The sequence below is a fragment of the Motacilla alba genome, chromosome 3, assembly GCF_015832195.1.
Source record: "Motacilla alba alba isolate MOTALB_02 chromosome 3, Motacilla_alba_V1.0_pri, whole genome shotgun sequence".
NCBI lineage: Eukaryota > Metazoa > Chordata > Aves > Passeriformes > Motacillidae > Motacilla > Motacilla alba.
The window spans coordinates 101717714-101743578 of record NC_052018.1 but is presented as its reverse complement, the minus strand read 5'-3'; the positions used below and the strand labels follow the sequence as shown (position 1 = coordinate 101743578).

The 25865-nt window shown below is 38.4% G+C and overlaps 1 protein-coding gene across 2 annotated transcripts in view; it reads left to right on the top strand.

Annotated features, from left to right (window-relative positions):
- The window catches only part of FBXO11 (F-box protein 11), a 70900-nt gene that overhangs the window by 26336 nt on the left and 18699 nt on the right, over positions 1-25865 (top strand). Inside the window, exons 2-9 of one of the 2 annotated variants that reach the window (XM_038130711.1) lie at positions 8586-8713; positions 8828-8909; positions 14599-14740; positions 15985-16114; positions 17142-17225; positions 17308-17440; positions 22442-22548; positions 22640-22751. In XM_038130711.1, coding sequence (XP_037986639.1) covers positions 8586-8713; positions 8828-8909; positions 14599-14740; positions 15985-16114; positions 17142-17225; positions 17308-17440; positions 22442-22548; positions 22640-22751 — 918 coding nt within the window. Of the gene's footprint in view, positions 1-8585; positions 8714-8827; positions 8910-14595; positions 14741-15984; positions 16115-17141; positions 17226-17307; positions 17441-22441; positions 22549-22639; positions 22752-25865 lie in introns of both variants that reach the window. The other variant, XM_038130710.1, reaches the window with a different exon arrangement.

Sequence of the window (25865 nt, the reverse complement as noted above, 5' to 3'; positions counted from 1 at the left end):
ATTCTCGTTGAATTTACTCATTCCTAGACTGTGGGTTTGCCCCAAATTTTTTCAAAGGTATCAGAAACTCAGCTAGAGAAGAAATGAATAGTGTCCTGCTCCTTCTTCATTTCAGCAGTGCTAAGGGAGGTGAGGCTGAAAATAATTGCTGCCAGTAGTTAATACAAAGAGGAAATCACAAACTTCTAATTATTTTTCTGTAGTTATTGGTATCAAGAATATCCAGATGTAGTCTAATTAAAGAAGGTGAGGCTTCTGCTTCATAGTTCAAGTACTCTCTGCTTATTAGAAATAATCTGTCCTCACAAATAAGTATCTCTTATTAATTTTACATGTTCTTGTTAGAACATTTTCCTCCTGAGTTTTGGAGTCTGGTTTTCATCTTGTTAATGTCCAGCGATTTGACTGCATCATTGTTCATGGAAGTGAGTTCTCTGGGTTTGGTAAATTTCTCTTTTTTTGATCGTTTGTGCATTTGGTTTGTGTGATTTGGTGAGGGTTGTGTTTGCCTTTTTTAATACTAATTACTAATTCCCCAATTCCTCTCTTTACATGTTCTGGTGACTTCGGTGTTTCCATTGGAGAATCTGTAATTCCCTCCTGTCTGAGAGACACTTTACTCCCTGGTAAAATGGGAATTTGGAATTTTTTGTAGGCCCCAAGGATGTAGTCTCAGGGTTCCATTCTCACCTCTTTGTTCAGGCACCTTGAAGTACTGCCTGAAGTTGAAGCATGAGGATTGATCAGAAACATCTTTTTGGTCAGAATGAAGTAGCAATACTTGAACCTGTTTCAGTGGTTTTTATTGTTCTCACTGGCTGTGCTTTTCTAATGAGATGAAAGTTGCTGTATTTCAGCCAGAGAGGGAGATGACCTTTGAGACTGGTAATCTCACTGCCCTAACAAATGAAGTGATATGGCCAGGTAGAAATTTTAATTGGTCCTACTTGGAATCTTGAGTATAGTGGTCACAATAGAAAAAAAAAAATCAGCTTGCAGTAATAGTCTATTTTATTTAGTGTCATTCAGAAATGTAACAGTGAAAGGCTCTTAGCACTGTGTTTCTGAACCTTAAAATCTCCTTGGTCAGCTTTTTTACTGTAGCATCAAGGAACCATGCAGCAAGGCCACAGCGTTGAAAGTGTTGCTTTCTTAATGAGGAATGCACCCAGAAAGGGTTCCTTGTCCCTTCTCAATGAAAGCTTGTCAGAGCAGAAGTCAAGCTGCCTATTTAGCAGGGAGAGAAGTTCCCTTAATACTTGCACAGCAGCCACCTGGAGAGTTGTTTATTACTTAGCTAAATGTTATAGATGGTGCTGTAATACAGTTATCATCAGTCTGGGAAAACAATGTAGTTTAAAAAAAATACCAGAAAATAAAATCTGTCTTCTAGTTTATCAGTTCTACATTCTAGTGCTGATCATTAGAGTGGCTTGTTCAAAGAAATGGGTCTTTTTCTTCCCTCTCTAAAATTTAGTTATTTAACAAGTAGCTCAGGTATGCAGGTACTTGCACAATTATTCTGTGTGTCTTAATAAAAATATGCATATTAATGATTTTTTTCTTTTTTAGAAATTCAGTCTTTAACTTGATGTTAAAGATCTCTTTTGTGGGCATGGTTGTGGAAAGAAACCAGAATTTTTCATCAAATCCTCGTTATCACTTTTTGATTCTGGTTTTTGAAAAGGAGTATATTCCTCATAGTAGCTGGAGGGTTTTTTAACTGGTGTTAACACATGTCTTTTGTGCTAGGTGGTTTTGGACTGTGAGCTCCCTAGGGAATGAAGTGTAAAGATGTGAATAGCTATTTGTGACTGTTGATAATTTTTAAGAAATATAGATGAGGACAAGTTTTGGGCTTGCAGCCAGTGTATCTTTCCCATTTGTCTCCTTTTCTATTAGTCTGTTTTGTGTCAGCTTTAAGAACTTAAATTTTTGCTTTGCTGTGTAAACCATGCTTTCCTATGCAGCAGTTTGGGGGTGCCAGCTGCCCTAGCAGACCTTTGAGGGAGTGGTGTCTGTCTGGTTTGAGTGACCTGTGTGAAGATTGTTGTAGTGGGCTTCACAATGTGCTGAGGAGGAGAAAAGATCAGGTTCTTGGGAAGTCATGGAAATTAACTTTCATTTAAGAATAATGCTGAGAAATAATGTCAGCTTTAAGAATTTCTCTATGTAACTAGAAGTAGTTGCTTTTCTTCTTTTAGAAAATACTTCTAAACATGTTGTAAAATTAACATGAGCTTCTGCATAAATACAGAGAGAGTTTGAGTGTCTGATCTATTCTTACTCTTTTTAGGCCATCATGACTGCACGACCTATTTCCAGGGAGAGTAATAAGATGTCTTATTTAGGTATTGATGTTTAAAAGCTTAAAATGTAAATGCAAAAAGTACTGTTAAAAGTACTGTTTGATTCTTTGGGTGGGAGGTGGTGTGGTGTGTGTGTGTGTTTCTTAAATTTTGCTCTATACAAGTACTGTGACTTATAGTTTAAGCATAATTTTTCTCTCCTCTTTGAATTTGAGAAATAAATCTCATACAGGAAAATTTCAAAGTATTCCACACAATTTTTGTTTATTTGATAAACTGTTACAAGCTGCAGTGTGCTTTGCATATTGTTGTATATCTTTGGTTTATTGCCAGTAAGAAATTGTATGTATATTTAAAATATTCTAGTAGTCAGTAATGGTTATTGTGTCTGGTAGTTGCTCCCCAGAAGGCAGAATCTCTTTATTCCATATGTTCAGGAAGCCTGATCTTTCTGTAGTCTTTAAGAAAGCATACATTTTTAATGTTAGGTCTGTCCCCTATCCAGTCTGAGAGCCTGCCACTCTGAGTAGCAGTTCTAACTCAGACTCTTTTTCTTGCAGGGTCTCTTCCAGTTCCAGACAAGTCAGAGGTTAATCCTTGTTGTTGACCAGTGCCATCAGAACCTGACACAAAATACTACCTTTTAGATTTTACTTTCTGTTAGCTGAGCTGCTCTAGATAATGCTTGAAAAATACTACAGGGTTTCTTTCTATAATAATTAAAAATATTTCACAGTATTTATTAAAGTCTCTGATAATAGTAGCAAATGAGTTTGCAACTTTAATACCATGTTTTTGACATTCGACATAAAATGGAGTAGCTGTGTACATGCTTCCTGTTTCTTATGGACCTTTTTTTTTTTTAAGTCCACTGTGGTGAAGTGGAATTTGACTGTGAAATGCTCCTGCCACAATGCTCCTGCCTTTAGGACATGTTGGATCTGAGCTCTGTGAACTTTGCATGTCATCTTTCTCAGTTTTGTAGGGGTTTTGTTAGCTTTGGGTGGGGGTTTCTGGGGGTGCACTTTTTTGGTTGTGGTATTCCTAGCTAGTGGTTTGTTTTTTTTTCTCTTCAGAGAGGTCCTTAGATAACTCTCAAAAGAAAATGGTCTCCATTTCAAAAGCAACTTTAAGCCTTCCATAATTTAAACTAATCCTTAAATGCTGCCTGGAATCAACGTGTAAGCCTCCACTAGTGTGAGAAACCTTTGCTCTGAGATGCAGAGTAGTATGTACAAATTCTATATTCAGTAGCTTTCATGTTTTGGTGCTGTATCTGCTTTCAGGTGTCAGCCACTTGTTAGGAATGTTTTCAAGGACAGAGGATGAGTGTCAGTCACACTGCTGATACATGCATTTATTTAACAGCTCACTCCCAGAGATTTGCTCCTTAAAGAAAAATGGTGAGTGGGTGTGTTTGCTTGGTTTTTTTGGGCAGCAGTTTGTTGCAGAGATGTTGCTGTAAGTGCAAATACAGAACTGCCTTGAATCTCTGTTCTGTAAGTTATTTGCCTTCTTTGTTAGCTTTGTTGGTGGTTCCTTCCTCTCTACTCCTTTAAATTTGTGTCATCCTCTCTGTTGTACTTTTGAGCTAATCCAGAAGTGGATCCAATCAAGTAGTTGGGGCTGTCATCTCACAGGCTGGCAGGATGCTTGATATGGATATTGCCAGATTTATGGCAAGATGAGCTCAATCCAGAGCAAATGAGTTGTATCAGTTAACATTTTAGTTGCTTGGTTTGTGTTTTCCTCTGGTTATGAAGATGAACAGTGCTGGAATTTTTTTTGTTTTAATAATTTATTATTTCGTTCTGAAGTTGTTCTGGTTCCACTTAAAACACTGTTTATTGAAATCTTCCTGTTAAAATTTGTTTGATAGGCAAGGTGAATCATGGTTTCATTCAGGTAGGTTCAGTATGGATTAAATTTACTTTTCAGAGCTGCTCTTCTAGATCTGCTCTCAATTTGATATGGATTTTCCTGTCTGAAAACTGGTTGGTTAGATTTCTCACCAGATTTTCCTCCAGTCTGCAGGAGCAATTTCAGTGCTGTGTGTTTGGAAATACCTGCCACCCCCAGGACTCTCCTTCTGCTGACTACAAATGTTTTTGGTTGGTTGGTTGGTTTTGCTCCTCCTGCCCCATTTGGGGAAGGTAGAGAAAACCAGCACAAAAATGTGATACTGCAGAATAAAAATGGAAGTGATCAAACTGTACAGATTAGTGTATGAGCTGCCTTCTTTAGGACCCTCTCCCCCCTTTTTCTTTTTTATGATGAGTATGTTGGGGGAATTAAAAGCTTTTTTCTTCATATTTTAAAGAATTTAGCAACCGTATAGTTGGCAGTTATATTAACAATGTTGCACGTGTTTTGGAACATGATAATTTTTTTCTAGAAGTGACCTAGGTGTGTATATTTTTTAATAAATAGCTCTTGACAACACTTTGCTACTTCTCTGCAACTTACGTCTTCATGAAACAAAAGAAATCAATTGTATGATTTTATTTTTTCTTTATTTTCACATACTCACTTCCACAGGATCTGTGGAAATACAAAGCACTCTTGACAGTAGTTGCTAGAATGGCAGATTTTTCTTCTTTTCCTCCTGGAAGTATTTGTCCTTTTTGGTCTTTTGTGGATCTTAAAGCTTATAGTGTTACAGTTCAAGTTCATGAGTTGTTCTGAGCTATCAGATGAGAATTCTTAATTTAAATTTAGGTTTTGACCTGTCAGAGTCACGAAGTTCAATAAACATGATTATTTGAAATTATTTTCTCTTACTATACAATATAATTGGTGTAAAATATTCGAGTAAGTATTTTTATTTGAGAGCAGACTCAGCTTAATTTAATCTCTTAAAAATTGCAAACATACTGACTCGGTTGAAACTGTGACAGCATCTGGCAGTCATTTCAGCAGGTGTTTGTATGATGATATTAATATTACACACACACTCTTCCAAATTTGTTTATTGACTTTTATGCTTCTATCATCAACAAATGTGATTATAATGCTTTTTATGTATGTTACTGCCTGATACTGTTACACTTTAAAATAGAGTTTTTCAAAATATTTTGGAGGCACCAAGCTTCTGTATTTTAAAAGAGATATTTCTGCTCTAAAGCAGGTGTATGTTGAAGTGCTTTTAGGGAAGGATTTTCAAAATAGAGCTCTGGCAGTCTGTTTAAGAGTTTTCTTGTTCAGGGAAGGATGGTGTGCAGTGTTGAAGAAGTATTACGTTGTGAGCAGCATCTCTCTGAAGGCTCCCAGTGTAGCTGCTTTAGTCTGCTCAGGGCTTTCAGGGAGCATCTGCAGGGTTAAAACCAAGCACCAAGGCTACTGCTTGAAGAGGTCACTTAAGACCTTCAGGTTTCCTGAAGGTACTGTTTCACTTGGCAGTAACTATGCAGGCTGCATCTGGAAAAATAGGATCAGTTGTTATTCCTGAAGTGTCAGAAATCCGTGCAGAAGCCCCTCAGAAGTGTGGCAAAAACTGCTGGTGAGAGACATCATGGTACCCTTCCCTCATCTTCCTTGGTGTTCAGATGGAGAAAGGAAGATTTTAATTCTTCTGGTGCCTGCTGTGAGTGTGTGCATATCCCTTATTGTCATCTGTGCTGGAAGAGCAGTCTTTTATAGTAGGACTCCTGCCATTTTCCTCAACACACTGCAAGAAAATGAATATATTTCTGTTCTGCTTAGCCAGTCCTTCAGTGTTTCAGCCAAACTGACCTTTCGTCCATTTTACCCCACAGGCTTCTGCTGTCTCTTTCCAGCAGTAATATGTTCTGTCCTTTGTGGCCTCCATGGGTGGTGTTCTGAAGACCTAACTGGGGTTTATCTGTGCCCTTTCCATCACCTACTGAGAGATCAAAATTCTCTGATTTGCTTTCTATTTTTTCCCCCGTTATCTCTGCTTATTATGCTGTTGCTGTGTTTCATGTGGCAATTTTGAGCCATTGTACTGATCATCCAGAGCTGGGGGGAAAATCCCAGCTGTTCTGACAGTCATCTTGTGTCTTCAATGCAAAATAGGGGAGCAGGGGGGGCTTGAGACATCATGCTCGAAGTCCCCAGGTAGTTTCTGGGGGATATTAGTGACAGTAATCATAGTTACTGTATCAAATCTAAAATAGAAACAAGGGCTGCAAAATGGATCCCTGCTGCAGTGTCTGAGTACATTTGGGTGTTTTGCTGTGGGGAGCCTTGGGGCTGGTGATGGTGCCTGAATTCCTGCTGGCAGGGCCTGCTTCACACCCACGGCTGCTTTTCTGCTCTGGTGTGCCAGAGAAGGCTGGGAGCTCTCCTGTAGCAGCTTCTGTCTTCTGCATGCCTTGTTAAATTGAGAGGGTGTTTTCCATCAGAGACGCAAAGAAACAGGTAAAACCCAGTGACTGAGCCATGAGTGTGCATTGAGTCTGCTCTGAGGTCACTGACCTCCCACAGGCAGTGATCTCCACGCTGAGCCAGACACGCCTTCGCAGGAAAATTCACTACATTTCATCTATCAGTGTCCTTTAGGCTTTTTGCATAATTCATAAAAACTTATCCTTCCTAGGTAGTGAAGTGGGCAGATGCAAGGTGTGCCTGGGAAGCAGCAGACAGGGAGTGTGAGCCAGCTTCCAGCTGAAGTTTTGGAGGTGGCTGTCTTCTAAAAAGTGGTGGGTCTTGATAAAAATTTCACAGTTCACTTCTGTCCTTAAAGACCTGTGCTCTTGTTGGTTCTTCCCAGTCATGTGGTCTTGTGGCTCTGCTGAGCCGGACCATCTGCTGGGCTGGCTGAAGGCTGATCATGGAGGTGCTTGCAGGTTAATTTTTTGGTGGATTAATGAGCTGATTAAGCTCGCCTCTATTGCTCCGAGGAGCATGTGTGGAGGTGTACACATCACCAGTGAACTTCCATCTTTGCACGGCTTCTGCCCTCTATTTGGATGTTGTGGCAGTGTTGTGATCTCTAATGGTACGTAGCAAGGTTGCCATTTATAAATATCTGCTAAGGAAGGGGAAAAATAGTTTGGGGTTTTGGTGTTTTTTTTCACTGATGTAGCAGCTCAGGCTGCATGGTATGTATAATCCAATACAAGCATAATGTTTTGTAATTTATGCCAAAAAAACCCAAACCAGAAACCCTTAGGAAAATCATGAGATTAGGATTTTGAAATGCAAATGAGTCACTTCAGAATTGCATTGCTTTGTTTTTTAAACAGACTGCCGTAATATTGGAAGAGTTAGGGGAGTTTTATTGGTGGCGTATTGGGTTCTTTTTTGTGTTGTGTTGTTTTGAGGTTTTTTTTACATTAGTCTCTTCAACCTCATATATTCAGGAAAACTGCTGGCTCTGTGGCATTGCTTTTATGGCTGTTATTTTCACATCACATCTTGCCCAGTTTAAGAAGAAAAAGGCAATTAAAATGAAAAGGAAATGCAAAATTGTTTTCTCACAGTTAAGCATCTGCAGAAAGTATATATTTTGCTTAAGTGAAGTTGGTTTTAATTTATTTTCTAGGTGCCTTTTGTTCTGGCCTTTTTAAAATTCTTGCAGCTTTATAATGCAATCTTAGTTATAGGGCATGCAGTGATGAGTAATTATTTCTTGCTTGTTTCAAGTATGTTCCATAAATATATGAACAGGGAAAATTTAAACTAATGAATCAAAGCCTTTAGAATTACACTCATGACACTTTCTGCACTTCTTTTTTAAAGGGCAGGGAGAAAATATGCTCTTACTTTTTCAAGGGTAATTTAGGTGAAGAGAATGTATGTGTTTAAAGCTACCTCCATTTTACCGAAGGTTTTGTGTGCTGGCCTGAGCTATTCCCAAAATGTTTGAGGAAAACTCAGTCTTGAGTTTTGTACTAAGTGCTATGTTTACTAAAGGATTTCTTGATAACATTTAGTTAATAATTGACACTTCAGTGTTCCTCATTCTGCTGATTGTGTTAGGTAAAAAAATTGAAGTAATGAGGTGGTTGAGTTAGGTGGTTAATTTAGTGCATTAAATGCTTGCAGAAAAACCAAAAGCCTCGGTTTTTGCTTTTTCTTAAGCTGCTTTTGGTATAGCTGCTGTTTATGTATGGAGAAAGTACCCATGAAGGAACTTAGATTCATATGCTGTGATATTCTGACTTTTTTTTTTTTTTTTGCTAGAAGTACTCTGCTCTCTAACACTTCCTCCCCACCCTTCTGACTATGTACTTACTTGAAAATTTATGTAGCATTTCCCTGCTATAAAACAAAACCACAATTACAATTATCAAATTTCTTTTTTGTTTGCAGATGATGATGTACCTGCAGATATGGTTGCAGAAGAATCAGGTCCTGGTGCACAAAACAGCCCATACCAACTTCGCAGAAAAACTCTTCTACCTAAAAGAACAGCTTGTCCTACAAAGAGCAGTATGGAGGTAACTACTTTGGGTTTAATTGTAAAGTAAATGATACTGCTTCAAGAATATGAAACTAGTGAGTTTTTTAAGTTACACTAATGAGTGAACTGATTCTAATTTATTTTATTAAAGGGTGCCTCTACTTCAGCTACTGAAAACTTTGGTCACCGAGCAAAACGTGCTAGAGTATCTGGGAAATCCCAGGATTTATCAGGTAATAACTTTTGTACAAAAAAGGGCAAGGGAGAAGGAGTTAGACATTTTAACGTCACACATTCTCCCACACAGATTGTCCTCAAAATATTCTTCTGTGTATTCTCCAACTAAGAAACATTAGTGGGGAAAAAATACCAAAACAAAACTATAAGCTTGTTCTGATCTTCAAATTTGGTGGCATGATTTTAATCAGAACTTTTTGAATCTGAGCCTTTGTTCTGTCTGCTTCACTGTAGGTATGTTTTGGTTGTTATTTATTCTCATAGTGCTGTGTAGTTGTATCTAAGCTGCTGTTAGGAGTGATAATACTGCAATGTTTAATCACCATTTCTCATATTGATGGCATTGTTCCAGTGCATTTTTAGGCACAGTTTGGGTATGTCATCATAGCACTTCATAATGGGGAGAGGGAGAGGCTTGGTGTGCTTGTAAATAAAAACCAAATATTCCTGCATACATAATGTACCAAATTTTTGCACACATCTACAGTAAATGTACGTTGTATAACAAACACACATCCAGTACATGAGTATATAACTGCATTGTGTGTATTTTGTGTGCACACACTTCGTAGATATATACAGGCACGCACCCCCTGCTCGTTGTTTTTCTGTGTATTTTCTGTGTAGTTTTTCAATCTCTCTGCTTCTATTCTTTTTTGTCTCCTGACACACTATTCAGTTCCAGGAGATCTGCTGTCACTTTTGCCTGGAAAATCAACACCAGTGCTTGCCAACTCCCATCGATGTGGTTTCTCCTGCTTTTCTTGCTTCTGTTTTTTTCAGTCCACGTCTTCCTTAATATTGTAAATTAAAGCTGAGCAGCTGGCACAAGACTTTGGGTCTGTTTTCATGTCTTCTGTTGAGGTCTGCTCTTTCTGGCTTCTCATTTTCCCCATAGCATAGTTTTTTTGTCCTTTTTTTGTCCTTTTCCCCCTTTGTTTTATTCTCCCCCTCTTTGATCAACTTTCTAATTTCAGCAGCTGTTTAAGAACCATTTAACTACAGATTTTTATTTTTGAAATAGCCAGAACCAGTTGGACATAAACCTGTGTCATTTTTGCATTGATTAATTTCCTGATTGGTTCTCTGGAGCCTTGTGCAGAGTTGTTTTGTCACAGACTGTTTCTCTTGTCAATTCTTGGTTTTTCTTCCATTTCTTTCACTCTTTGCTGTGTTTGTCATTGTGCTTTTACTCTCCCCCTTTCTTTAGTGAAAGTGTGTAACTTTCCAACATGAATGACACTGATTTCCTGAGGAATTCTCCACGCTTTCACTGTGCATTCCATTTCCTAGATTCTTGAGCTCATATGGGGATTGTGGAGGCTTCTCCAGCATGGAATTGACAGAGGAATCACTGTAAACAGTGATTTTACAATTTTAATTTTAAAACCTTGTTCAAAGGAGTTGCAGTGTAAGAAAGGAGTGTCCTCCTCAAGCCATTTTCTCTTTCTCAGTATGGGTGACAGTAATTTTTTATTCTTCCTGTTGAGTTTCTAAGAGATTCCTCTAAATTTGTACAAATATTGATTCTGGTGAGATTTATTTTAACACACAGTCCCCTTCACCTCATGTTTTTTGTTGGCATAGGTAGTGATAGCTGTTTTAACTGAATTGTAGGTATGAGACTTCTTGGATTGTCATGAGTGGTGACTCTGTATTGTCATCTGGGCTGTACAGGTGTTTATTTTAGAACTGTAGGTAAAATGATGGCAAGGGACTAGAAATACAGGAAAATTTCTTGGTGGAAAACCATTCCTTGTTGTACAGACTCTGAGTGGAGGAAAATTCAGCAAAGTTGAAAGGAGAAATGCCAGTAAACTAGAGTTTCCAAATGGAGTGGAGCCAGGAGTTGGAAAAACGTGTATTTTAATACAGATTTCAGAGTTAGTTCTGCTAGGAGTGTTGCTATTTTAAATTTCTCTTTTCACTGAACTATGGATTTGCAGTACATTCTGAGACTTGAGGTTACTGGCTCACTTACTGATTGTTCTGTACACTAGGAACACACATAAGTTTACAGAACTTACTGACTTTTTAAATTGATTTTTTTCTTTTCCTATTGATTTCCTAGGATACTTTCCCAAGAACAATACATGCTATGTTTCTGACATATTTCTGCTTCTTAACAAGAAAATATTTTTACTAAATACGTCCTTATAGAGCAAAAACTATTTGTCCCCATCTTCTCCACTAAAATGGACAAAAAAGGCAACCATATAAGACATAATTTACAATTTTGGATTCTTGGGATGGCATTCTTGATCTTTGTACAAAGAAGGAAATTCACTTTCAGGCAGCTTTCCCTGCTCTTTGTCTTGATATTACTTTGCTAGTCCCTATCAGCTAAATGATCAAAACTGAAACTGAATTAGCTTTGTGAATATCCTGTGGAAACTGAATGACATAACTAGCTGTGTCTCTGATTTTCAGGTGTGCAGTATGGTAATGCTTACTAAATCATAAATAGTTCAACTGTCAGCTTATGTTACGGCAAGGATAAAGATTGGTAATGACCACTCGCACTTTGTTTTCATTTTTATTCTTGTCTGGTTTTGACACTTATTTGGAAAACTGGTTGGGCTTCTTTTAATATGAGTATGCATTTTGTCCATTACCCTGATTCATCAATAGGCATGAAACTGTCAGGAGTAGGAGCGTATAAATGCTTCTGATCTGGTGGCCAGACAAGCCTTTTAAAACTGTTTTGGCTCATTTTTGTAAACTGAGAGGAAGAACGCTTTGATTACATCCTTGCTTTGACACATTACTAAAAGATATCCAAGATGTGAAGTGTGGATTTATATAACAAAAGCATGTAGGTCTCTCTTGGATACAGAGAAGCCTTCACATTAAGAAGCAAATTAGCTTTTTCAAATTATACTGGAGAATTTCACCTGGCAATCACTGTATCAGTGATTTGAGTGGAGAAATCTTAAATCAACCCCTGCTTAATTGAGCAGAAAGGCAATTTAAATTAAATTGCTCACTTTTACAGGATTTTGAATAAAGCTGAATGAGGATAGCAAACACCTGTAAAATCATCATCTTCATTTTGAAAGGAGTGCCTAAGTTTCCAAGTAAATGCAACTTGAAAAATTGCAGGGGCAAGAAGGTTAATTGAGGCTTTAAAACTTTTATTATTATTTTTATTTCAAGTGTTTTGACGCTTTCTTAAAGTTGCTCCTCGTCCCTTGCAGTAAGGAAACACATCTGGATTTCAATTTCAATTTTGAAATCGAGCATAGGGAGGAAAACAGGAGTATGTAGTTTGGGGCAGTGGGAAGGCACTGCGTTAGTGAGCTTCTCCATTCAATAAAAAATTATTTAAGGTCCTAACATAGATAAAGGAATAAAAAACCTGCAGTTTGTTTATGGAAGTAACTGCTTAAATTGTATGCCTCAGGGATTTGTGTGTTAGAAGAAGACAAGTTGTGGAAAACTTAGAAAGATTTACTGTTTTATATCTGGAATATAACATTTCAGCTTTCAGTAAGACAGTAGAAGACTATATCTAACTGGAAAGCTACCAGAAAAATACTAATTCAGAAGCAATGTCCAATTATCCTGTGATGCATTTCAAGAGTAATTAGGACTGTAGAATGAACTGCTCCTGCCTCTTTGACACAGGGAGGACCCTTTATACCTCCAGTGGAAAAAAAACATTTTTAAAAACCAATGTTGATAGTGCATGTAACATTTTTTGGTGATGCCCAACCATGTTGCCCTTACTGGCTGCCATTAAGCTCTGCAGGCTTCAGGCTCCCCAAGTGTCTCTTGAGCAGAAGGCCTTCTAGACTACTTGCATTTAATAAGTTTTACCAACTTACTGGATTCAGCCTGGCTCATAAGGCTCTGTTTTGTTTTGTTTTTTCCTGAAGAAAAATAATTTTGTAGTCTGCTATTAATGCTGTTGCAGAAGAGAATTGTCTTGGCCAACTTCTGGGCATTCATTCTTGTTTCTTTCCTTGTGTCCCATGCTAGCAAATCTGTAGCTTGCAATGGACTACAGCAAGGAGCTGATCATAAAAAAACTGGAGGAGGATAGGATACTGTGGGAGCAAGTAGCTGTGGGCATGTGGAGTGATGGCACTTACCACTTTGACACAGCATAGATTTTTGTTGGGTTGAAGTGGCACACGCCTATAGTTTATGGCTATAAACTGTGATACTGCTGTGAGCAGCTGTCAGCTGCATAAATACATAAATGCATAAAATGCCTCTCTGGCATCTGAGATGAAATTGGCATTCTGGAGTCACTAAGGGGACATTCATACGATGGCACAATAAGGAACACTTTCAGGGAAGGTGCTGCAATTTCAGGAATATTTCAGAATTTCTACTACCTGGGCTGATCAGAGGTGTAAGCATGGCACCCTGGAAAAATCACTTCTGTCACAGTACACAGGTTCTGTGTGTGGTCTGCAGACTCCAATTTAAAGGGGGGTAAAAAAGTCACAGTTTGGTGCCTGCAGTTTCTGTCTTCTCCATCTTACAGCTGAAAATAACACATTTCTTTGTGCTGTCTTGCCCAGGAGAATCCTGGGGCAGTTTGTTTTGTTTATATGTGAAATCTCACATTGATACTTTTTTTCAGAATATTGTCTCATATTTAGTAGGTCATCTTTCTTAAGGTCACTCAGCAGGCTTCTTCTAGTAGCCAAAATGACAGTCCTGTTGCTCCTTAGGCTCAGGTGCTCTAAGAAAATATGATGTGGGGGGCATTACATGGATGTAATTGTGCTGTGAATTTAGCAGGCACAAACTCTGAATGCCTTGCATACAAATGCTCTAAACTTTGGAAGCTGCTCTGGGTGGTGATGCCTTTAGGATCATAGAGAGGATGCTGAAGGCATTAGCCAAACAATTTACCTTTGCAAGCAGAACTCACCTGCTTTGAGGGTTCCTGGCCCACAAGGGTCTGGTGAAAACACAAACTGCAGGCAGGGCTTTCCCAAAGGAACTGTTGTATGTGGAGTGTCCATGAGCAGGGTTTAACAAAGTGTGCTCCTGTCTCCACGCAATGGCATGGGAATACAGCTTTCTCCAGCATCTCTGAAGAAATGCACCTGGCAAGATTAATACTCCTTCTGGTTTAGATTTTTCATTTTAAAAGGAAGAACATAGATGGGAGTTAGGGGAAGGAGGAGACTTGGGAGTTATTGATGGCTGTAGATTTCCTACATCCCAGATGTCCTCTATGCCTAATGTGTTCATTGTGGCAGAACAAGGAGGTCTTCCTAGTAGTTTTTCCAGAGCGTGACAATTTGTGATTAAATTCTTTTGTGTTTGAAAACATTTGCAGACATTTTGGCTTTGGGATTGCAGCATTATTATTGTATAGATAATGTGGGTTAATTGAACCACAATGAAGCTAATAGCAGTGAGAAGCCAGCATTTCTGGAACATGCACAGTAGCCTGCTTAACATCTGCACTTCTTTGCAGAATGATTCCTCCAATAGAAAAGGTGACATAAGAAATTTGGAAAGAGGACTTGAAGTCTGTAACTTTTGTCAGATTTTTTGCCTTCAGTTTTCGAAGAAACAAGCTTTAATAGAAGGCTGCCTTGAGATAATTGGCATTTTATATGGGAATCTTTCAAGTGACAAGTTGGTAATCTTTTGCAGTCAGGATTTGAACTTGCTAGATATGTCAATAACCTTGTATTGATTACTGTTCAATAGCAGCACCTGCAGAGCAGTATCTTCAGGAGAAGTTGCCAGATGAAGTGGTTCTAAAGATCTTCTCCTACCTGCTGGAGCAGGATCTCTGTAGAGCAGCTTGTGTGTGTAAACGCTTCAGTGAACTGGCTAATGATCCGATTCTGTGGTAAGTGAAAAGCTATTCCTCATTATCTTGAGAAATACTAGATGTGCTGCTCAAGATGCCAGTACAATAGAAAAATTGAAATGCTGGTCACAATTAGTTGAAGGAAAACCAGTTGTATTTTATTATGTCTGGTTTAGTTAAGCATTATTTTTGTATTATATGTATTAAACAGTAAAACTTGATTCTCTAGTAGTGTAGATACTAGTTAAACAATGCCTGTTTTAAAAAAATCAGTTCCTTCAGTTGCCATTCCTTCTTCCCCCTTGAACCTTTTTTAGGCTACTATGGGGATTGTGTTACTTCACACAAAAGGAACAAAACAGTTCTTCAGCTTAGATGCGAGCTTTGTCTACTGTTACTTAAATGGTGTTTTTGTTTGGTTTGAGTTTTGTTTGTTTTGTTTAATGGTTGGATACTTGGGCTGTTTTCTCACATGAGTCTCATCTACTCCTGGGTTATTGAGAGTTTTAATAAATGGCAACTAAATTTGTAGTTTTTTATAAGGGAAAAAAACAACATATTTCTTAAGCTGCTTTGTTTTAAAGGTAAAGATTAAGACTAAAAGAAGAATAATAAAATAACATCACAGAACTACCCCGTTTTCCTGTCCTAAAGACAGCTTTGGGGATGCTTTGTCAGATGAATTACAACTTCTGTGATTCAGTGTCATCCTGTAAGTCTGGGCTTAATATCAGCAGGCTCAGACACTGCAATTATTTGCATTCTGGCACTAATGAAAAGAATCCAACTGCTGTGTGCCATTTTCTTCTTTTTAAACCACTGTAATTTGTTCACTGATGAACTCTTTTTTGGAATACAGTGCATCACTTGTTCTCACTGAATGCATTTTTTATTCTTTTTTTGGCAAGGTGAGGAAGAAGTGGTGGCACACTTGGTCTTAAGTTTTGTTATACTTGTGCTACTAGCTTTTGTAAGTGTTAATGCTGTAGTTAACGTACAGTTTGATTCACAAATAGTGTATGTAACTGCTTAAGTTTCTTCATGAAAATTGCATGTTGAGAACTTTTTCTCTTGGTTTATAAAACACATACAAATTTTTGTAAGAAAAACACAAAAGTCAGTACAGCAAAAAAAATTGGTTTTAAGTGGTAGGTGCTGATCTTGGTTGTATTCACTGTCACTGGCAAATTCTTCTCAAAAAACCCCCAGGTTTTAGCCTTTGGTTTTATATTAAAATGGAAGATTAAAATGGAAAATTAAAATTAATTTTCGCTTCTGCTCAGGAAAAGATTGTATATGGAAGTATTTGAGTACACTCGTCCAATGATGCATCCTGAACCTGGTAAATTTTATCAGATTAATCCAGAAGAATATGAACATCCAAATCCCTGGAAAGAAAGCTTCCAGCAGCTGGTAACAGTTTTATTCATTCATATTCAAATTCATGGGTATTTATAAAAGTAAAAACACCAACTTCTGAAATGTGGCTGACAAACAGTAATTACCTTGTGTTTAGACTTTAAGATCCTTGTGGTGTTGTGCAGTAGGGAGAATTCAGAAGTTATTTCCTGTTTTGAGGCACAGTTTAGGGAGACATCACATGGTAAAGTGGAATCCTTGAGTATCCAGCTCTGCTGTGTTGGGTTTTGCATCACTGAAATTTTGTGTACAAGATTGTCATGGTCTGAGACTGACGGTGTGAAAGATGCTGTTGTCATATCTTACTCAACTGGTGTATGTGCCGGTTATCAGATTGGTGTGCATCTTCCTCTGGTGAACCAAACACATATTGGTAGTACCACTTGGGCTAAATAGTGATGTACAGCTGGCCTGACTGGAGGGAAACAAATCTCATTTTAGCAATGTGATTGTACCTCTAATCCAAAATTTCAAAGGTATTGAACGAATGGCTGGGGATGATACTAGGAGAACATAAGTAAGGGAAATAAACATCCATGTGAGTGTACCGCACAATGCCATGTGTTGTTGGTTAATGAATTTCTGAAGTGCACTGAGGACAGATGCTTGACTTGGCTTCTTTGTTTAGTATTCAATCACTAGTGAATGTATGTGATTCTCTTTTCCTCACCATATAAATGCAATTTTTTGGCAAGCTGCTAGAGAATCAAGAGATGGAAGTAAGGACAGCTCTTGTGGAATGCTTCAGGTGTATGAGGCTTTTCAGTCAGTTTCAAGGCTTATGGCTGTGCACATAGTTGGACTCTTGGCTTAGTTGATCATTCCCTTAGGCTCAGACATTTTTTGGTGTTGCCATTTCAAAATGTGTGCCTTGAGTGGGAGGTCAGTATATGATCCTTACTTCCTGGGACAAACTGATATCAGCAAATGGCTTGTTAATTAGGGAATTAGTAGATCTCCTGTCAGTGCATTCAGGCCCACCTGTCTGCAAGCTTCTCACAAACTCTCTTCCTTGTTTCAGTACAAAGGAGCACACGTAAAGCCAGGTTTTGCTGAACACTTCTACAGTAATCCTGCAAGATACAAAGGAAGAGAAAATATGCTGGTATGTTTATAAAGCGGTTGTTAAAACTATTTATGCATCTATGGAAATGGACATTACTCTGAATTTGTTCCTTTTCTTCTAGTATTATGATACCATTGAGGATGCTCTTGGTGGAGTTCAAGAAGCTCATTTTGATGGACTTATCTTTGTTCACTCTGGTATTTATACTGATGAATGGATATATATAGAATCTCCAATCACCATGATTGGTGCAGGTATGTAAACTGGGAGCATCACTGTCTCAAACTTGTGTTAATTACCATGATATTCAGGTATATTAAATATCCAGTATAAATGTCCATCTTCCTTCATCTGCCTAGCAAATAAGTGGTTTTGTACAAGCGTCACTAACTCAAAAGTAGCTGATGTTTCAGACTGAAGTGCTGTTGTCTGCTTGCTAGTTCTCAGAATAACTTACTTTTTATTTCATTATGAGAAAAAAATGGAATTTGTCGAAAGCTTATTCAGTAATAGGACTGCAGTTGAAACTTTTACATTCATACTTACATACATATATATATATATAAAAAACCCATCTCCAGAGTAGAAACCAGCAGTGACAACAAGCCCAAATTAGTATCTGTCCCATTTTCTTCAGTATCATAATTCCATCTTGAGGAAGGAAATTAGAGCCTCCAGCAGAAAGATTCTGAGACTGAAGGTTCTTCCTCTGTTCTCTGCCAACTGTTCTTCTGAACAGGAGCCTTTATGGAGAAGGAGATAAGACTTGGAGAATAGGAAGGGTTAAGAAGTTAATATTATATACCAGGCTGCAAACTGTGATACTTGTGGAGCTACTTGCTTTTCATGTCGCTACTAGGAGCATGCTAATTCCCAGTAGCATGTAACTGGTAGGAATTCAGGCTGTATTACTGTCTGGTAGAGATTTTGGTTAAGGGGTCTCAGACCTCTTGCTCCTGTGGTGATCTAGAAGTGAATCGCCTGTTGTTTTGTGTTTTTGAGAAGCTGTCTCTCTGGATTGGTTTGGTTTACTGGGTTGGGGGTTTTATTTAGGTCGGTGAGTTTGGGGGTTTTTGTTTGTTTGTAAGGGTGGGGGGTTTTGTTTGTTTTGGTGGGTGTGTTTCCTATGGATATGTTCTTTGTTTTGCAAAGTCTCTCTTTTTGGGTATTTAACTGTTCCCCGTACCAACTGTTTTGTTCTTGAGTGAGACTGTTCTGGCACTTCTTGCCTGGGTTTTGCAGCCTTGGCAGGGAGAATGGTTTCAAGCTATGCAGGCAGATTGTTCCAGTGTTATTCTGAAAAATTGTCCCCACAGATCTGCAAGATGTGGCTGTGTTAGTATGTGAATTTGTCAATTTGTGACTGCATTTCTGGAGCTAACATTCTGAACATGCCCACTTACAGTGCTTTGGTCTGTGTTGTGGAGAGCTTTTGGAGGACAAACTGGATTCCTTTTGGATGAGACTAATTTACGAGACATGTTCCTGGAATACTCCTTCTGCCCTTCAGTAGCCAGTGTGTGTTCAGTCAGAGGGACCTGGTGAGGACTAGTGCAAAGGCTGTCCCTTTTCCTCTCGCTGTCCTGCAGCGTGTGCTGGGGGCAGCTGATCCTCAGCACTAGTTCCCTCTGTGGTACCACTCCTGTGTTAGGCTGCAGTGCTTGCTAATGGAGATGTGGCCACAGACAAATAACCCCTGGCTTCTGTTTTACAGAAGAGAGGATTACTGTAAAAATAGGGCAGGTCATATTAATGAAGTGTTTAAAATCCAGAGAAACTGGATCAGCACTGTCCTAAGATATAAAATTTCCCAGTCACTTCATGACATTTGAAATGATATCTTGAATATCTAGGTAAACTTCTGCATGTTCTCTGTCTCCTTTCAAGTTTTGAAAAGCCTTCTGCTTTCCCTTCCTCTGGAATTAACCTAAGTTATTCAGAAAAACAGTTATCTTAAGTACAGCCCTTTAAAAGCCAGGGATCTTTATTGTGTATTTTTGTAACAGAATAGCTGTCTTGGGGAACAAAACCTCCAAGAGGAATCCAGCAATGCTAGATGTATTTATATTTCAGTTTTTGGCATTGCTGACTTCACTTCCTCAGACTTTCTCTTCTGAATGGTAAGTGACATTGTAGAGAGAGTCAATTTTCATTTGACTGGAAAAGAAAACAAATTAAAGTGAACCGCTAAGCCTTGGAGAACTACATCTTCTCTGTTCAGTCTGGCATGCTTTTCAGAATGGTGGGATTAAGGCAGCACCAAATCTCTCTGCATTTCTACTCAAATTTCTTTAATAGTTTATTCTTCTGGCTTCAGAAGAAGCACAACATTATTAGAAAGGCAGCTTAACATACCTTGAGCTTGGAAGAAGCTTTTGCTTGGTCACATAAGCAAAATGTACTTACAGAATAATGCCTGGTTTTCTTTTTTGTTCTGTTAAATTTTGGGGTTATTTCTTACCCTAAATCTGAGGGAAGGAGTTGGTTCAAAAGGAAGGCTTTGGAAGTATTACCAGTACTTTGGCATATCTGAATTGCCAAGAAAGAAGCAAGAGGAGAGGTTCTGTAAGAAGGTTGTTGCATCTAGTTCAGCAGACAGAAATACCTTTTGAATTTTTTAAAAGAATTCTATTTTCCAGGGTTGGGGGGGGGGGGGGTGGTGTTTGCTGCAGGAATGGGAGCCTTCCATGGAGTGTTCATCTCTCAAGACACAAAATCTCCCAATTGCTGAGTTTCAGCAGTTGTACAGGCATGTGCTGATCTGAGAATCTTCACTTGATGTGTATTTTCAGAGCTACAGCTTTAGTTTTTTCCCTTCATTTTCCATTTGACTTAAATAATATGAAAGTAAGTGAATATGGATTATCAAAAGATCCTTCATTCAAGAAAAAAAATTATTAAAACCAATAGGAATGGTTATTGTCATTTAAAGGGTGGAAAAATCTAAAATTGTAAGAAAACTATTATCATTGGATATTGTTTTATTTTAGAGTGCAAGAGTACTTTCACATGCCTGAGTTCTTCAAATACCCATTCTGCTTCTTTGACTTGAAAGTTTTATTTTGGACTGGTTTAGACTTTTGTGGTTTACATCTTGTAGTCTGTAAGATCTAAAAGAGTATCTGGTTTTTGCTTCTTACAGTTGGACAGGGTCACAGTTCCTGTAGAAGGTAGTGATTTTTTGTCTTCTAATGCAGGGAAAAGGGAAGTTGTTTTATTCTTTATGAGGAATTAAATAATTCTGAGGCAGTATCCAGTTAATATATATTTCTGTTGACAGTCCCTTACTGTAGGCTTTCCATTCCATTATTTCTAAATGGTCTATCCATGGTCCTTAAGCTGAGCATGAATTCTGATCCTGGGGAACATGACTCCCTTAGGTTTCAGCAAACTGAATTCTTGGGAGCTGTGTTTTGCTTGATTACAGAATTAATGGCCCTTTTCTTCCGTTTCCAATTGTGATACTGGTTTCTTTATTCTAAAATGGTCTAAGCCAAAAGCTGAAATAGAGGTATTTCTCTGAATGATGATTTTGCAAAGATTAAGCAGAATGTTGCAGAGAATTTCATTGGTGTATTTGGAATGCAACTAATGCTTAAGGAAGTCTTCACTGTTTTCCTAGGGAGACCTAAGTGCAGTGATCTTACTAACTGGCATGTTCCTTGATGGGCGTTCTGGGACCTTCCCAACTCAGAAGTTACTGCTTGTGTAGGAACTCGTGTGATGAGAGGAAGGTGTCTGTAGAGAACATGATCCAAGTGCTTTGCAAACGATTCCACAAATCTGTTTGATAATGTTTCTGAGCATCCAATGTGAAGTGCAATTTTTCTGTGCCACCCTGAAAGTTCTGATACTGATTTATGGCTCTCATATCCTCCTTGGGGCTCTGTTTATTTCCTGGGTTTGGTTCACGTGCAGTACTGTGGTGCTGTTCCTTTCCATGTGCTGAAACACAGGTTTGTTTATGCCATTACATCTGCACCGTGGTGAATATATAGAAATGTCACCAAACCACAGAAGTATGTTTTGTATGATGACACAACTCCTCATCAAAGCCTCTTTTAGTTGTTATCTGGTACTGAGTGAATAGTGGTGTAGAGGAGAGCCAGACTACCTTAAAATATTTGCAGCTCTGCAGTAATGAAAGCAGAGATTGAGCTTTTAGATAGTGAGAACAAGCTGGATAATAATGTAAATGTTGCTTCAGTCTGACTTGACATCTTTGTGCCAGAGTGATAAAGAACAGGACATACCGCTTCTCTGTACCATGTCAACAAATAGAAAAGGATCTGCTCATGAGGAATCCTGTGCGTAGGCTTTTCAATAAAATACAGAATTTAGGACAAATACCTGCTCACGTTTGGTTGAGTTGGGAGCGGTTTAAAATGCTGTCGGATAACTTATCTGCTATAGTGTGTGAAACTTCCACCTTTATATTTGATGTGTTGTGGGAGGGCTGCTTCTGGCTTGCATGTTTAATGTGCAGGTTTGAATCAGACAAACGATCTTGCTTGTGAATGAGCGTCATTGAATTTATTCCAGTGAGTGGCTGAGGTTAACTGGTGCTCCCTCTGCTGGCTTGTGCCATCCCAACGTAAACATCACCTGCCTTTGGATTAAGGGTAAAGAATCCAGCAGAGCCTCACTGGTAACACAGGAAGTCAAATGACACATTATAGCATTTTGCAAGTGAACCACTTCATAACCTTTTGTACGTGCTGCCAGTAGTATAGTTCCATCTAATTCAGTAAGTTGGGGTTTTTTCATAAAGAATAATGAGGATATCAATTCAAAACTCTGAATCCTACATTTGAGAAGTCTGGGGAGGTCACTTCTACATCATGAGTAGATTAGTAAATAGTGGTTCATGTCAGTGATGGAATGAATGTTTTTAGCATTAAAAAAGGGTTTGGAATGCCAGAAGAAATTGTACTTGGAGCAGAGTTAAACTGCCTCTAGCTTGGTAGCCATGTCTAAGCTGTTCACTGTAAGTAGTAGTCAAAAACTCGCTCTGTAACAGGAGGTTTTTCTCACAACACTAGATATTACTAAATTGGTGCCAGATTGTCTTAAAGACTAGTTTCTTCGTTGTCTTTGAAACTTTTTTTTTTAAGATCCTTTTGACAGGAAGACTTTTTATGTGCCAACAATAGTGTTAATCTTCCTTTATTGCTTCAAACAGAATTCTTTAAGTATTTTGAGGATTTTTTTTCCAGCAGCATAAACTAAGATTTTTTTAATTGTTCTCTTTGCAGCACCTGGAAAAGTAGCAGATAAAGTTATAATAGAAAACACTAGAGATTCCACCTTCGTTTTTATGGAGGGTTCTGAAGATGCCTATGTTGGATATATGACAATCAGGGTAAGAATCTCATCCGTAAGCAGAGCTTTTAAAAAATTTACTGTAATGTCTGAGCAGTTAAATACAACATTTCTGTTTTCTTGCTTTTCAGTTCAACCCTGATGACAAATCTGCTCAGCACCACAATGCACACCACTGCTTAGAGATTACAGTGAACTGCAGCCCAATTATAGATCACTGTATTATCCGAAGTACTTGTACAGGTTAGTGGGCTTTTTATTGTTTGAAGAAACACAACAAATTGAGTATGATTACTATTGGCATATCTTTATTTTTTGATGCAGGTATTCAATACAGGTCTGCAAGCCTTAATTGCCTTGGAGCATCACTATTAGAGTGACTTCTTTGTGTCCAAAACCTCTGTGATAATGTGTACTTGGTTTTCTGTTGGAATCTGTTTAGACTCGTTGGACAGTTGGTTTGGAATTTAAAAGTGACAGTTAAATAAACGTACAGTTTGGTGTTTGGTGTATAGTTGTAGCTGGCAGGATGAGGCATTTGAAGGAGTTACACATGGGAGTGGTTCATTGGGTGCGTTCTGATATTCAGTATTGGGATCAATGGCATTAAACAGTCACAAGATGTAACTGCTAAGCTCAGCTCGCTCCGAGTGGAATGATTTGGCATGTTCAGAGGATGAGTAGTAGCTCTACAGGCAGAAGTGTTGAAAGACTCATTTTACCATCAGAGACAATGAGGAATTTATACCACCTGATTTGGAAAAAATCAGTAGTCTAGGTTGAGGAAAGGAGGAGTCAGTGTCTGGAAGTGAGGAGCTGGATGGCAGTTTAGTCACTGGCAGGAAGACATGGCAGTTTGTAATCACTGGACACAAGATATGGCAAGTTGAACGTCTTTGAACACAGCCAGATGGAGTGGAGTTGGAGTGTCAGAAAGAAGAGGTTCAGGAGAATTAAGATATTGAGTCTTCGCGTGGAAATGGCCGTGTGAACTTCCCCAAGGTCAGCTAGGGAGAGGGACTGGATCTGTGCAGCAGGCTGTGCATGGAGGTTGCTCAGCTCAACATAAAGGCAAGGAAAAAGAAGAGAGTTCTTCCATCTAGATATAAAAGCTACATTTTTCTGGTACTGCCTGTGAAGAATACTGCAGGGAACCATGATGAGAACAGTGGAAGGATTCCTGGTGTGTGCCTTCTAGAGGAAGATGAGCTTTCTTGAAGGTTTTGGCCTATAAACCACTGCACTTGGTCAAAGCAGTTCTCTGCTTTGCAGTCTGTGCTTTGCATCACTGTCTCTTTTATTGGAGACACATCAGTGAATACTTGGAGGTGGTAAAAATGACAGAAGAGGAGCAAAGGACAGCGAGCTGCTCTCAGTATCCCAGTGTTAATGCTAACACTAGCATTGAAATTGAACTTAACATGTATCAATACTGGGGACCCTGACAACCAGTGAGTGGATTTAGATAAGACCACATTCAGCCTGAATACTAAAGTAGAGCTGCATGATTTCAGATGGAAGTGTGCTTACAGATAAGCTACTATATTCTGATATTTTTGTGAAAGTTGTTTATGAAAATTAAGTTTTGATAATTTTTTTTCATGACCACTTTCCATTTCTAAGAATTTTGAAGTTTTCCTCCGTCCAAAACATAGGATTTCTGAATGTTTACTCTGTTGAATTGTTGATTCTATTCTCCAAAATTAAAATTTCTGTTCAATTTTGGAGGCTGCGTGTAGGCTCTACTATCACCCCTTACCAATTACCAAGTTTTACTGGCTTTTTAATCCTACCAAGCCTTGCTATTACCTACACAGGAAGTACTGAGTTTGTGTAAAAAGGGAGGAAGAATGGCAATCTGCCAGAAAAGGCATTTACTGTTTCCAGGTAATTGACATCTCTGAAGTATTGATCCATAGGCATTCAAAAACTCTTTCCTAGCACATGCTTGATATCCTTTCTGTAGATCTCCAAGTTGCATTAAAGCATATTTCTACATTATGTCATATGTAAAGTTCTTAATGTATGTCATATGTAAAGATGGGAGCTATGTAAGTGCAAATGCATTAAGCTGGAGGTTCCTGCTGCCAGTGCAAAGCATCTTTTGAAATATTTTCAAATAAAGTTTAAATGGCAAGATCCTGAGTCTAGAGGTTCTGTTGCATCCATTGTGGAAGAAATCCGTGTTAGCCCTCACCTCAATGGATAGAAGTAGTAGTGGATGGCAATGTTCCTTTTTTAAAAAAAAATTAATATTGCTGAAGTGTGTGCAATCATTATATTCTGAGTAAACAAAATAAAGCTTAAACCTACATGTGCTTTGTACTCCAAAAGGACCAATTTCACACAATCAATACTCAAGTCCAGTGAAGTGAGTCAGAATAAAGATTGCTTTCATTTAAATAAGCAAAATGTGATAGAGAGATGCTTTTAGAACATCAAACTGATTCCAAAAATCCATAGCTCCTCAGTCTCAGAAAGAGATAGAGGAAGGGGAGTGAAAGCAGTTACGAAATGAAGAAAGAATAAGTTATTAACAGTTAATACAAATGGGAAATTAGCAATTGAAGGAAACTGTGGGGACCTCCCTCTAAAATAAAAACATACCACTTTACTGCCACAACAAGAACTTGATAAACAAGACAAGATGCGGCATCTGTCTAGAAGAGACAGTGCTTGTGTCTTAATTTGGGGAACAAAGGGAGTTTTAGCAGTGATGCTGATCCATCATAGAATGGAAAAGTTTGAATGGCAAAGTGTTGTGTAATTTTTGTTCCATATTTAATGAGAATAGGCAGGAATGATAAATGCCCTCATCCCCTAGAGGGATAATGAAACACGTTCCACTCTTGACAGTAATTGTGGATGAGGTTAAACAGCTGTGAAAATAGACATTCTAAAATCATGCAGGAGTTTAGAGAGAACTGGCCAAGAAATTCTCTGGCTTCCTATTGTGTATCAGTGGTAACTTGAAACCTCAATGAGATGGTCTTTGTCCCTGGGGGAGGTGGGAGGGGAGAGACTACCCAGGATGAAGTATGGCAGGAGTACTGCCTGTTGATCCTGGGTAAAATGATGAGGTATAAATGCAGGGGTTTGGTCAAGCAAGAATTTAAAATTTATGATGAATCAAATTAGTGTGTATTTACAGTTAGTTTTGTTTACAGAAAGTTATAAGGTTGCATTACACTGTTGGCATTTTTGATTACTTTCTCTGACCAAAAGAAGGCAGCAGTCCCAGTATAATTACACAGATCCTTGAAAAATGTTTGACATCAACACATAGTGCCTTAAAATATTAGAGTTCTACAGAATGCCCAGAGCCTACACCAAATAGATGAAAAATAACTTTCAGGG